Genomic DNA, 13,286 nt, shown 5'->3' on the forward strand with positions numbered 1-13,286 from the left:
GCAACCACGTAAACAGGTGACAGGATAGGTAGGAAATGCGTGTGCGATCCAGCTAGGGACCACCGCATCACAACCTTATATGCCGATTCCATAATTGTTGTGTTGATGAAGAAGTGTGAGACTGTTCTTCAGCTATCTCGCCAATCCGCTGTTTCAATCATTGTACCCAGATCCCATTGCCATTTGTCAACATATGAATAAGTAGAAGGGGTGGGGTTATTGATGAGCCATTTGTATAGTACGAATGACGTTGCACATGTTTCGCAGATTCTCTCGAACGGAGAGTATGAGTAGGTTTCAGTTTTGTTGCTGAGGAGCGATGACACCCAGTCTTGAGTTGTAGTTAACGGAATAACTCGTTACTGGGGATTTGTTTAGAATCTTGAAGATCACAGAACGAGAGAATCCGTGAATGGGTGGGTGTGAAGATGATGTACCCTTGAAAAAAATCCTGAGACCACCATCATTTAAAGGCTTGATAATTGTCTGCGCCTGGGGATATAAGGGGATTATGCCAAAGGGAGATGAGGGGCAAATGTGGAGAGATCAGTCTGCTAGAATTTTTAATATTATCCCATACTGATATAAAATGTATGAGAGTGAGGGTCAGGTGGTTAGGACATAGAGGGGGGGGGGGTATTTATGACAAGGATTGGATAGGGATGGGCAATATCTCAGGAATATCCAGGTACACCCAAAGAGGCATATTTGTAGTTGTATGTAGTTTGGTCAAGGGTGCCATCATAGCCACCTGATCGTATTTGGAACACTAAGGCCTTTGTCATGTTTCGATGAGAATAGGGTGGACCTGGATATTCTGGGGCGTGTGCCATGCCAGACAAAAGAAAAGATGCGATTTTGGAGGAGACATAGTATGTGTGGTAGAACTTTTATTGGTAGAGTTTGGAACAGGTATAAAAGTTTGGGGAGGAATGTAATTTTAACCACATTCATACGCCAGCATTGATTTCCATGACTGTAGTGAGGAATTTAAGAAGCAGAGGAGGGGGGATAATTAGCAGAGTATAATTGGTCTAAAGATGGGGTGAGGTGAATTCCCATATACTCCAACGACTGTTTAGCCCATTTAAAGGAGAAGTGAATGTGGCGAGTGTAAAACCTCGGGGGAGAAGTTAATATTTAGAGCCACAGATTTTGTGGGATTTATGGTGAGCCCAGATATTGAGGCAAAAATCGGAGAGGGTGGTCATTAGGTTGGGGAGGGAGACGATGGGGTGACAAAGTAATATCAGCATGTCATCAGCAAAGAGGGATAGTTTGTGGTGCAGGCCTGCCAGTTCCAGTCCCTTAATGTTCGGATTTTGGCGGATCATCATGGCCAGGGGCTCACTTGCCAAGATAAATAAAATAGGAGAGGGAGGGCACCCCTGTCTCGTGCCACACTCGATGTTAAAAGGAGTGGACTGATAAACTGCATAGCAAACCTTGGCTATCGGGGTAGTATAGAGGGCACGCACCTAGGACATAAAGTTGGAAGCCCCACTTCCCTAAGTCCATGTAGGACCAGGGGACCGTATCAAATGCCTTTTCAATATCTAGTGAGAGAAGCATTGAATCTATGTTTCTTTTACGTGCTATATGAATTAAGGATATAACTCGTCTGGTGCAGTCACTAGTCTGTCTGCCCGGGACAAAGCCAGCCTGGTCCCCATGGACGATCGTGTCGAGGAAGCTGTTGATCAGAGTCACCAATACTTTGGCCAGGAGTTTAATGTTGGTATTCAACAAAGATATCGTTCTGTAGTTGGCAAAAAGGAGAGTGTGTCTTTTTGGGGTTTGGGTATCGTCACAATATGGGCTGTAGGCGTGGTTGGAAGAGGTGCGGCTCCTGATCTAAGGGCGTTAAAGAGTTGGGCTGAGTGTGGGATTAATAATGGGGAAAGTTTTTTTATAATGCAGCAGGGGGAAAACCATCTGGGCTGGAGGATTTGGAAAGATTTAAATCCTTGATGGCCTCCTAAATCTCTGTTTCCGTGATCTCAGCCTCCAAGGCAAGTTTGGAGGGCGAGATCTCCGGAAAGGTCAGGTTTGCGAATTGGCGTTCTGCCCTCAAGGGATCAAATGTGGGAGGGGAGAAATACAGTGTGGAGAGGAAGTTCTGAAATAAAGATGTAACTTTGCTAGAGTCAGCAGTTATAGTACCCGCGGAAGTTCTCAACTTAATGGGCTCTCTTTGCAAAACCGGAACCCTCAGTTGATGCGCCAGGAACTTACCTGGTTTGTTACTTTGAGAGTATAACGTTGTTTATACCATCTGAGTTTTATCTCAACTTGCTCTGTTAAGAGAAGGTTCAGTTCTAATTTAGTTGCTTCCATTAATTTTGTTAGCATGTGAGGGGTTCTGCTTCCATGCACCTTCTCGTTGTTCCAAGATTCTATATAACCCTGTAATTTTCCATTTCCCACTTTTCTTTTTAATGGAACCTAAGCGGATAAGGGCAACCCGCAATGTAGCCTTATGAGCCTCCCACAATATAATGGATGAAGATGTGGTTTCTACATTGAGCTCAAAATATTCTTTCACAGCATCTTGGACTTGTGTAAAGGTAGAGGACAGAAGGGAGTCGTTGAGGCACCAATTAAAAGAGAGCCACCGCGGGACTAAAGATGTTAGGGAGACCTCCACGAGATTATGAACCGACCAGCGTGTGCTTAAAATTTTAGCTCGAGAACAGAGTAGCAGGGATCTTTGGGAGGTGAAGATGTGGTCAATGCGGCTAAAGGAGGAGTGTGGGCAGGAGTAGAAGGTGAAATCTTTCATTGAGGGGTTAAGTTCACGCCATATATCATGGAGGTCGTGGAGGTGTAACAGGTCACCGAAATCATAGGATGGAGTTTGAGGTGTAGATGCACTTGGAATAGGGGTTTTGTCTAAGGAGGGACTGATTATTACGATTGAGTCATCCATGACCAGTAAAAGTTGATGGGTGTGAAGGATTTTAAATAAATGTGACATTTTTTTTATTTGGTAGTCATTGGGGGCATAGTAACCTACAAGAGTCACATTGACATCATACAGCGTTCCCACCAATATCACATAGCGACCTGTAGGGTCAATAATTTCCTTGGCACAGACAAAAGGAAGATTTTTCCGAAACGGGATGGTCACTCCTCGTCTCTTTTCATGGGCATAAGCACCATGGAAGATTGGAAAATGTAAACTTAACTATTTTGGACGAGTGGTGGTGGAAAACCTAGTTTCCTGGAGGCAAATAATGTCGGCATGACAAGTTTTGTAGAAGTGGAAGGACTTTGAACGTTTGTTTGGGGAGTTAAAACCCTGGACATTGTGAGATATGATCTTCAGGGTTGGGGGAGCCATGTTAGGGGCCAAATAGTAGTGAGTTTGTTCTGAGACCGACTAAGGGAAAAGGGAAGAGAGGGGGAGGAAAAAAAAAAAAAGAAGGGGGGTGTTTATTCTTAAACAATAAACATGTTAAAGAGGCTCTGTCACCAGATTTTGCAACCCCTATCTGCTATTGCAGAAGATCGGCGCTGCAATGTAGATAACAGTAACGTTTTTATTTTTTAAAAACGAGCATTTTTGGCCAAGTTATGACCATTTTTGTATTTATGCAAATGAGGCTTGCAAAAGTACAACTGGGCGTGTTTACAGTAAAAGTACAACTGGGCGTGTATTATGTGTGTTACATCTGGGCGTGTTTACTTCTTTTACTAGCTGGGCGTTCTGACGAGAAGTATCATCCACTTCTCTTCAGAACGCCCAGCTTCTGGCAGTGCAGACACACAGCGTGTTCTCGAGAGATCACGCTGTGACGTCACTCACTTCCTGCCCCAGGTCCTGCATCGTGTCGGCCACATCGGCACCAGAGGCTACAGTTGATTCTGCAGCAGCATCAGCGTTTGCAGGTAAGTAGCTACATCGACTTACCTGCAAACGCCGATGCTGCTGCAGAATCAACTGTAGCCTCTGGTGCCGATGTGTCCTCGCTCGTCCGACATGATGCAGGACCTGGGGCAGGAAGTGAGTGACGACACAGCGTGATCTCTCGAGAACACGCTGTGTGTCTGCACTGCCAGAAGCTGGGCGTTCTGAAGAGAAGTGGATGATACTTCTCGTCAGAACGCCCAGCTAGTAAAAGAAGTAAACACGCCCAGATGTAACACACATAATACACGCCCAGTTGGACTTTTACTTTAACCCCTTAGTGACCACTAATACGCCTTTTTACGTCGGTCACTAATGGGCTTTAGGCTAGGCTGACGCCTTTTCACGTCAGCCTAGTCTAAGTCCTGCACGGGTCTCCCGTGCAGGCTGGAGCCGGGGCTCTGCTGTCTGATGACAGCTGAGCTCCTGCTCCAACGCCCGCGATCGAAGTTTACTTAGATCGCGGCTGTTTAACCTGTTAAATGCCGCCGTCAATAGCGACCGCGGCATTTAACTTTGTTTACAGAGGGAGTGAGCTCCCTCTGTCACCCATCGGCGGCCCGCGAATGCAATCGCGGGTCTCCGATGGGGTGTCATGGCAGCCGGGGGCTTGATAAAAGCCCCCAGGTCTGCCCTGGACATATTCCTGTTAGGACGCGCCGGAGGCACATCCTAACAGATTGCCTGTCAGATTTACACTGACAGGCAATAATGCTCTGGTATACGAAGTATACCAGAGCATTATAGCAGCGATCGGAATATCGCACAGTAAAGTCCCCTAGTGGGACTAATAAAATAAGTCCTCAAAGTGAAATAAAGATTATTAATAAAAAGTACAGTAAAAAAATAAATAAAACCATTTTTTCCCATAAAAAGTGGTTTTATTTAGTAAAAGTGTAAAAAAAAAAAAACGTACACATATGTGGTATCGCCGCGACCGTAATGACTCCATTAATAAAGTTAATATGTAATTTAAACCGCAAAGTGAACACCGTAAAAAAAAACGCAAAAAACCATGGCGAAATTGCAATTTTTTTCCATTGCCCCCCCAAAAAGTCATAATAAAAATGAATCAATAAGTCCCATGCACCCCAAAACAGTACCATTCAAAACTACGTCTTGTCCCGCAGAAAACAAGCCCAAAAAATCACTACATTGATGGAAAAATAAAAAAATTACGGCTCTTGGAAAGAGACGATGCAAAAGCAAATAATTTTAGTTCAAGTGTGTTTTTATTGTGCAAAAGTCGTAAAACATAAAAAACCTCTACATATGTGGTATCGCCGTAATCGTACCGACCCATAGAATAAAGGTAACATGTTATTTACGTCGCACAGTGAACGGCGTCAATTTAAAAACGCATAGAACAATGGCGGAATTTCAGTTTTTTTTTATAATCCCCCCCAAAAAGGTTAATAAAAGTTAATATAAAAATTATATGTACCCAAAAATGGTGCTATTAAAAAGCACAACTAATCCCGCAAAAAACAAGTCCTCATACAGCTATGTAGACGAAAAAATAAAAACGTTATAGCTCTTTGAATGCGACTATAGAAAAACGAATAAAATAGCTTGGTCATTAAGGCCTAAAATGGGCTGGTCACTAAGGGGTTAAACACGCCCAGTTGGACTTTTGCAAGCCTCATTTGCATAAATACAAAAATGGTCATAACTTGGCCAAAAATGTTCGTTTTTTAAAAATAAAAACGTTACTGTAATCTACATTGCAGCGCCGATCTGCTGCAGTAGCAGATAGGGGTTGCAAAATCTGGTGACAGAGCCTCTAAGTTTATTTTTATCCACATTTTCTTTATTTTTCACTTTTACATATTTTTATTCCTACTTTACCACATTGCAACCACTTATACACCATTAGGAGGAACATAATGCTATCTGTATAAATCTGTATACTACAAGAACTAAATAGTGTTGGCATTTGGTTATCATTTAACTTTATAAGGAGAAGGAACAGGCAGGGGATGCTGCAATTTTCCTAGTTTTCTGGCACAATTACATAGAAAAGAAAGGTGTTCAGACTATATGCTTTTCTAACACTTGCAAAGTGTCAAAAAAAGGGACGCAGCCTAAAAGTGGCACGTTGTGAAACCGATTTGCAAAAAAGCGAGAAAGATAAGTAAATGTGCTGCAGCAGCGCCTTATTCCAGGAACAGGTGCTATGTTGAGGAATAAGGTGCATACTGTATTAAAATCACATACTGGAGGTACCGCTGGACATTGGCCCAGTATTCGTAAATAATCCCTAAAACGTTTTGATATTACACGAAGGCTGGATTCACACGTCGCAATGAAAATCTGCAACAAATCCGTGATGTGAGAACTCAGCCCAGGGGCTCTTCACACCACGCGTGCAATATCCGGTTGCTATATGCGTCAGGAAAGCTCCCAGCGTATACGTCAAACCTAGCCACTTGCCTTTTTGGCCTCCGTCGGGCCGGTATACATTTGAGAAACCTTTTTTTTGCTGTATGGAATAGCACAGCAGACTGCGCTATTCCATACATAGGTATCCATTTTTAAAAACCTATGTTTTTTTTAACATGGAAACCTGCATATGACAGATATCCACTGAATTGTGTATAACTGCACTGCATGAATATTGGCACATACCCTGAAAACCACAATATGAAACACAAAACACCAAATGGGTATGTATATGAGGCAAAGAAAATACCATGAAATAACTATATAAGTAACAAACTTTATTACTTATATAGTTATTTCATGGTATTTTCTTTGCCTCATATACATACCCATTTGGTGTTTTGTGTTTCATACTGAGATATCCACTGAATAGCATCGGTCAGAGGTATACGTTCAAGGTGATGGAAACCTCTGGACACTGCTAAACGCAGTAAAACATTACACAGTTGAACAGCGACCTCTAGTGGTTAAAACTAAGAAAAATTTACATTACCTATGCGGATTAAGGAAACTTTTATTTTTACTTTATCCAGGATACAATGCAACTGTATCTGAAACAGAGATGCTGTATCTTGCGCTGAGACCCCAATCCATCAGGTCAGCAGGACTGAGAGGTTCAGTGACAGCAGGTCCTCCATGCAGGGCCAATTCTAGCTTTTCTGCTTCTTGAGGCGAAAGTTGTAATGGTGCCCTCCAGATCTTGATTAACATCACCCTGGCTGTTCTACATCACTAGCAGCCTCACAAAAATAATAATAATCATACAACTCATCTCGCAGCAGATCATACAATGACTACAGCACTGATTAGAGGCAGAATAAACATTTACATTAAGTGACGTCTCCATCCGGTCCAGACCTCTATGAGGACTTCCCCCAGCCATGGCCCATTTCTGCAGTTTTCCGCTCAGATGTCTTCAGCTTGTCACTTTTAAAACATTTCTGCACCTGTAAACGAAGATTAAATTCTCATGGTGCCACACACAATGCCCCTAAATATATAAGCGCCATACACTGCACCTCTAATTAATTCTAATAGCACCATACGCTGTGTCCCTGATTAGAATAGCACCATACACGGTGTCTCACACACACACACACACAGTGCCCCCTGTAGACCGTGCCCCACATATAACCCCCACCCCTGTAGGTAGTGCCCCCACATAGAGCCCCCCTGTAGGTAGTGTTCCACATATAGCCCCCACCCCTGTAGGTAGTTCTCCACATATAGCCCCCACCCCCTGTGGGTAGATAGTAGCCCCTGTAGATAGTGCCTCACATACAGAACTCTGTAGACAGCGCCCCACATATAGCCCCCTGTAGATAGTGACCCACACCTTTAAATAGTGCTCCACATATAGGCCCCACCCGTGTAGGTAGTGCTCCACATATAGCTCCCACATACAGCCCCCTGTAGGTAGTGCTCCACATATAGCCCCGCAAACAGGAAGAAAAAAAAAACTTTACACACACCCCTAAACCCTTTCCCGTGCCGTCCTCTTGCAACGCAGGCCTGCTCTCTTCTGAGCAGGTTTGCTGGGGCTGAACAAAGGTGCAGAGTGGCAGGGCAAGTCATTCTGCCCGGCCATGCAGCGGCTTTCAACGTTGCGTTGTTGAAAGGCGCCGATTGGCAGGCTGCCTTGCCCCGTCAATCAACGATGCAAGCGGCGCAATAAATATATATCGCGCCGCTTACGTCATTGACAAGCGCTGAATAGCAGGGCATGTTCCGTGCCTCGCCATTCAGCGCTTATGCATGTAATTGTATATAGACGCAGGTACAATTATATTGCAGGAGGATGCGGCTGATCTCAGCGGGGCTACCGCCCCCTCAGAGTGGCAGCAGGCCATGGACAGTGTGGCCCTGCCTCTGTGTCTCTGACATGCAGGATCCACCTGTTATCGATCACATAACCGCTCGATAAAAATTGTTTTCAAAGGTGTACATAGCCTTTAAAGGGAATGTATCACCTATAAATTTTGTTTTACTAATTTAAACCAGATAGTGAAAGTCTTTTTTTCGAATTGTAGATTTTTTTTGTTATATTTTATGTTTATGATTATGCAGCTTTCTCGCCTCAGCTGCTGTTAACAGCATTTAGAGATATGATTTACAGCAGCCACTTGCATCATAGGGACATGTGAACAGGAGTGGACCCATTGACTTCTATGGGAGAGTTTCTAGGTATGTTCTGTGACCTGTGCAGAGGTCATTGTGCAGGAAGGGATAGGAGAGGAGCTGTGCCCATCAGCTATTGTCAATGGTGGATCCTATGTTATCTATCTAGAGGTGTTACCTTTCATTGTCATCCTGCCTGTGATAATGAGATGACTGCTGAGAAGTGATCTCTACAGAATAGGAAGTGTCAGTCTATTATATGGCTCAGCGGCCTACTGAAAACTGCAACATTTTAAGATAATTTTATAATTATATAATCTACTCAAATAAAAATAAAAAAAGAGCAAAAATTTTTTTCAAAATATGTTTAACATAAAAACTTGATGACACATTCCATTTAAGTGGTAAATCTTATAATGGCATACTAAGGATAGGGGTGCACCATTTGTCACCTCAGGTGATACAGTTGGCCATACTATAAGCTGGTAATACATATGAGATAGCTGTTGGCCGAATGCTCATTTAGCCGACAACTATTTCACCTGACTCCAACATAAACATGCATGCTCTACCAAGCGTGCATATTAATTTCAATGGGGAGAAGGGAAAAAGCCACTGCGAGATCCCTGTGGCAGCAGCTAATCTCAAATGGAAACACAGGATTGGGCCCGATCCTTCTCCCTCCCCCCCCCCCCCAAACATCTGCCATTAAGAGTGTGGGGAGGTATCCATACACATAAGTCATCAGGTTAAGCCCAACTTTTATCTTATGGGTATGGTCAGCTATCTCAACAATACTGCTGGTACAACCAGACAGGATATTTTTTAGTTGAGAAAAAAAGAAGGTACTAACATGTCAACACTTACATTTTGACTTCTGTATGACTGACCCCATTGAATTTTAGAAGGGGTTCCATTTCGTTTTCTGTCATTTTGATGGCTATATTAGTGCTGCATGCTGCATTCTTCTTGCCACCAGAAGGAACAGACACCCCTGATGGGGCCACAGACTGCAGATGTGAGCAAAGACTAATTAGTTATTTTAGAGTAGGAAGCCATGTAAATATTTTCCTGTGGCTGTAAAGGCTATGTTCACACGGAGTATTTTGCAGGAGGAATATCTGCCTCAAAATTCAGTTTGGAGGTTTGAGGCAGATTTTCCTCTCCCTGCACGCCGATTTTCGCGCCGACTTTCGCGCCGTTTTTCGTCCGCGGCCATTGAGCGCCGCGGGCATAAAACACCGCAAAATACGCTTTCTCTGCCTCCCATTGAAGTCAATGGGAGGTCAGAGGTGGAAACGCCCGAAGATAGGGCATGTCGCTTCTTTTTCCCGCGAGGCAGTTTTGCTGCTCGCGGGAAAAAAACGCCGACGCCTCCCATTGAAATCAATGGGAGGCATTTTAGGGCCGTTTTTACAGAGTTTTGCGACGCGGTTTCCGCGTCAAAAAACTCGGTAAAATACTCAGTGTGAAGTCACTAAAATAAAACACCTTCCACATAAGTCTACATAATTACATCCTTATAATTTTGAAGTCTATTAATAGTAATATTTTCTCCACAATATTGTCCCGCACAGTGATGTAAACAGAAACAGGATGTGTGTGTTAAAAAAAAAACTATTCCGTATCATTCACACCAGCATTCCTCCTACTTCACCAAAGTGACATTCCCATGAAATCCTACAAAAGGTCTATTCTACGACACCTGGTTAACAGTGCTCCCTGTAGAGACGTCCGGAACCTCCCTTTCTCCGACTCTGGTTCATCAAGACGGAGGAAATAAAACGCATTTTGTATCTAACCACTCAGTTGAAGTATTAACATGACATGCTCTCTCGTACCTGGTACCACTTAATTGTTTATCAAGACAGAATACAAACACATTGTGGCCCATGAATGTGGGGCTTTAATACAGTTATACCTGCTGTGGTGTGGGTCCCTATGTCTTCAGGGATGTAGAATACCCCCCCCCCCAAACAATTACAATTAATTTTTTATATATAAAAAATAAAAAAAAATGTTTCCTTTTCTCTTCTTTCTCCCAATAGTTTACATCTATGTATGCCCTCCCTCCTAAGTTTCCCCGCAACCATTCTTTTCTGTATTTCCCATTTTTCTTTGGATATAGAAGTTTTAAAAACGGTTAAAGAATATCTATATATATATATATATATATATATATATATATATATATAAAAAAAGTTCAGGGTAAGTATAAGCTTCCTGTCACGATGCGGGCTGTGGACCCACTGGACCGTAGATCTGGATAGCACGGGAAACAGGATACAGGGAACACTTGGAAACTGGAAGACACTAGGAGACCATTAGCACGACAAACTTTGGGAAACAAACAACGCTGAGGCAAAGAACTAGAGGGCAGAGCCCCTTTTAAAGTCCAGTAACATTCAGGGCTTGATTGCAGACCTCCTGCAATTATGCTCGCACTAGCCCTTTAAGACCGTGCGCGCGCGCCCTCCGGGAGGCAGTCTAGATACCAGGAAGTGAGTGCTGGCAAATCACTGGGGGACGACGCAGCAGAGAACACACAGGTCCATGGCCACGGCCGTCGAGGGGTAAGTTAGAACGACGGGCCGTGGCCATAGATGTTACAGTATCTCCCCCCCCCCCCTCTTACTCTTCTTGGGACCAGAGCGGGAGAGAAACTCCCTCACGAGGACAGGGGCATCGATGTTCTCCTCTGGCTCTCAAGACCTCCCTTCTGGACCAAACCCCCTCCAATCCACTAAATAAAATATCCTTCCTCCCACCTTCTTGGTGGCCAGAATCTCCCTTAAGTCCCGGACCAGCCACCAGGGACCACTGTAGAACTAGGAGTCCTGGAGTAGCGGTTCAGTACCACAGGCTTCAGCAAGGAGACATGGAAGGAGTTAGGAATCTTGAGGGTAGAAGGCAGCCGCAAAGTGTAAGACACCGGGTTAATCTGTAGCAGGATTTCGAAGAGTCCGAGGAACCTAGGGGAAAATTTGCAGGACGGTACCCTCAGCCGGATATTCTTTGAAGACAACCAGACCTTAGTACCTGGAAGAAACTGAGGAGTCAGTCTTCTTGTATCTGCCTTTCTCTTCATGCGGTCCACCGGCAGCAGAATAGAAGATAGTGTATGTTGCCATATCTGCAGAAAGTCTCTGAAGGTAGAGTCAGCTGCAGGCACCGGCGACATAGTAGAGACAGGAAGAGGTATACAAGGATGTTGGCCGTAGACTATGAAGAACAGACTGGAGGTGGTGGATTCACTAGTGTGGTTATTATAGGAGAACTCTGGCCACGGGAGCAGCTGCACCCAGCCATCATGCCATCTGGAAACAAAGTGATACAGATAGTTCTCCATAATCTGGTTAACGCTCTCGACGTGCCCATTGGACTGGGGATGATAGGCCGAAGAGAAGTCCAACTTTACACCGAGGAGACCGCAGAGTGCTCTCCAAAACTTCGAGGTGAACTGGACCCCTCGGTCCGAGACAATATGCAGGGGCAAGCCGTGCTGACGGAAGATGTGTTGAATGAAGAGTTCGGCCAATCGCGTAGCAGAAGGCAGACCAGTCAAGGGAACAAAGTGAGCCATCTTAGAAAATTGATCCATCACCACCCAGATCTCACTGCAACCCGCAGAGGGAGGGAGATCCAATGCAACATGCTGCCAGGGAGCAACGGGCACAGGCAGTGGTTGGAGCAGACCAGCTGGTCTGGGCAACTTTATTTGCTGCACATACCGTACATGAGGAGACAAAGTCCATGACGTCTTTGGGCAGCGTGGGCCACCAGAACTGGCGGGCGATTAGATCCTGGGTCTTACGAGCACCTGCCATCTTGGAACTGTGATCCCAGCGAAGGATTCTTCCTCTGTCTGCCAGACGTACAAAAGTCCTTCCCGGAGGGATGTCTCTAACCTGTAGAGGGTTCACAGAGAAGATGCAGGAAGGATCAATAATATTCTCTGGGGACTCCACAGTGTCTTCTGTCTCAAATGACCTCAACAAGGCATCGGCCCTCACATTCTTGTCTGCAGGTCGGTAGTGGAGTTCGAACTGGAACCGAGCAAAGAACAACGACCACCTGACTTGACGAGGATTCAACCACTATGATCCATGAAGACCAGGATAGGATGAGCTGTGCCTTCCAGTAGGTGTCTCCACTCCTGCAGGGCCAGCTTGATGGCCAGTAACTCCCGATCCCCAATCGAGCAGTTGCGCTCTGCAGAAGAAAACATCTTGGAATAGTAGCCACATACCACAGTCTTGCCCTTCGAACCTCTCTGCAACAATAGTGCACTAGCAGCAACAGAGGAAGCGTCCACCTCTAAAGAAAACTGTAGGGATACATCAGGATGATGAAGAATAGAGGCTGACGTGAAGGCTTTTTTTAAGGATTCAAATGTGGCTTCTGCCTCCGGAGTCCATACTTTGGCATTCATGTCCTTTTTAGTGAGGGTAGAGATGGGAGCTGTCAAAGATAAAAAGTTGGGAATGAACAGCCGGTAGAAGTTGGCAAATCCCAGGAAGCATTGTATGGCCCTTAAGCCTTGAGGGCGTGGCCACTCCAGGACAGCCTTTACCTTCTTGGGGTCCATCTTGAGACCCTGATCAGAGATGATATAGACCAGGAATGGAAGAGACTTTTTTTTTTTTTCAAACACACACACTTCTCTAGCTTGGCATAAAGATGATGCTCTCTTAAACGAAGCAATACCTGGCGGACATGACTCTGATGAGTTACTGGATCTGGGGGAAAAAAAATCAAAATGTCATCGAGATACACCACAACACAAACAAAAAGGAGATCACAAAAAATGTCATTG

General features: G+C 44.6%; 1 protein-coding gene across 11 annotated transcripts in view; it reads left to right on the top strand.

Annotated features, from left to right (window-relative positions):
• The window catches only part of RNF212B (ring finger protein 212B), a 416,496-nt gene that overhangs the window by 345,480 nt on the left and 57,730 nt on the right, over nt 1-13,286 (top strand). For 2 of the 11 annotated variants that reach the window (XM_075828896.1, XM_075828898.1), the window contains one exon: nt 10,048-10,341. The exons of the other annotated variants lie outside the window; for them this stretch is intronic. Coding sequence is in view for 1 of the 2 variants with exons in the window: in XM_075828898.1 (XP_075685013.1) it covers nt 10,048-10,050 (3 nt within the window). In the remaining variant the exon portion in view is untranslated. Of the gene's footprint in view, nt 1-10,047; nt 10,342-13,286 lie in introns of those variants that run through there. 11 annotated transcript variants of the gene reach the window in all.

This window comes from Rhinoderma darwinii, chromosome 1, assembly GCF_050947455.1.
Source record: "Rhinoderma darwinii isolate aRhiDar2 chromosome 1, aRhiDar2.hap1, whole genome shotgun sequence".
Taxonomy (NCBI): Eukaryota; Metazoa; Chordata; class Amphibia; order Anura; family Rhinodermatidae; genus Rhinoderma; species Rhinoderma darwinii.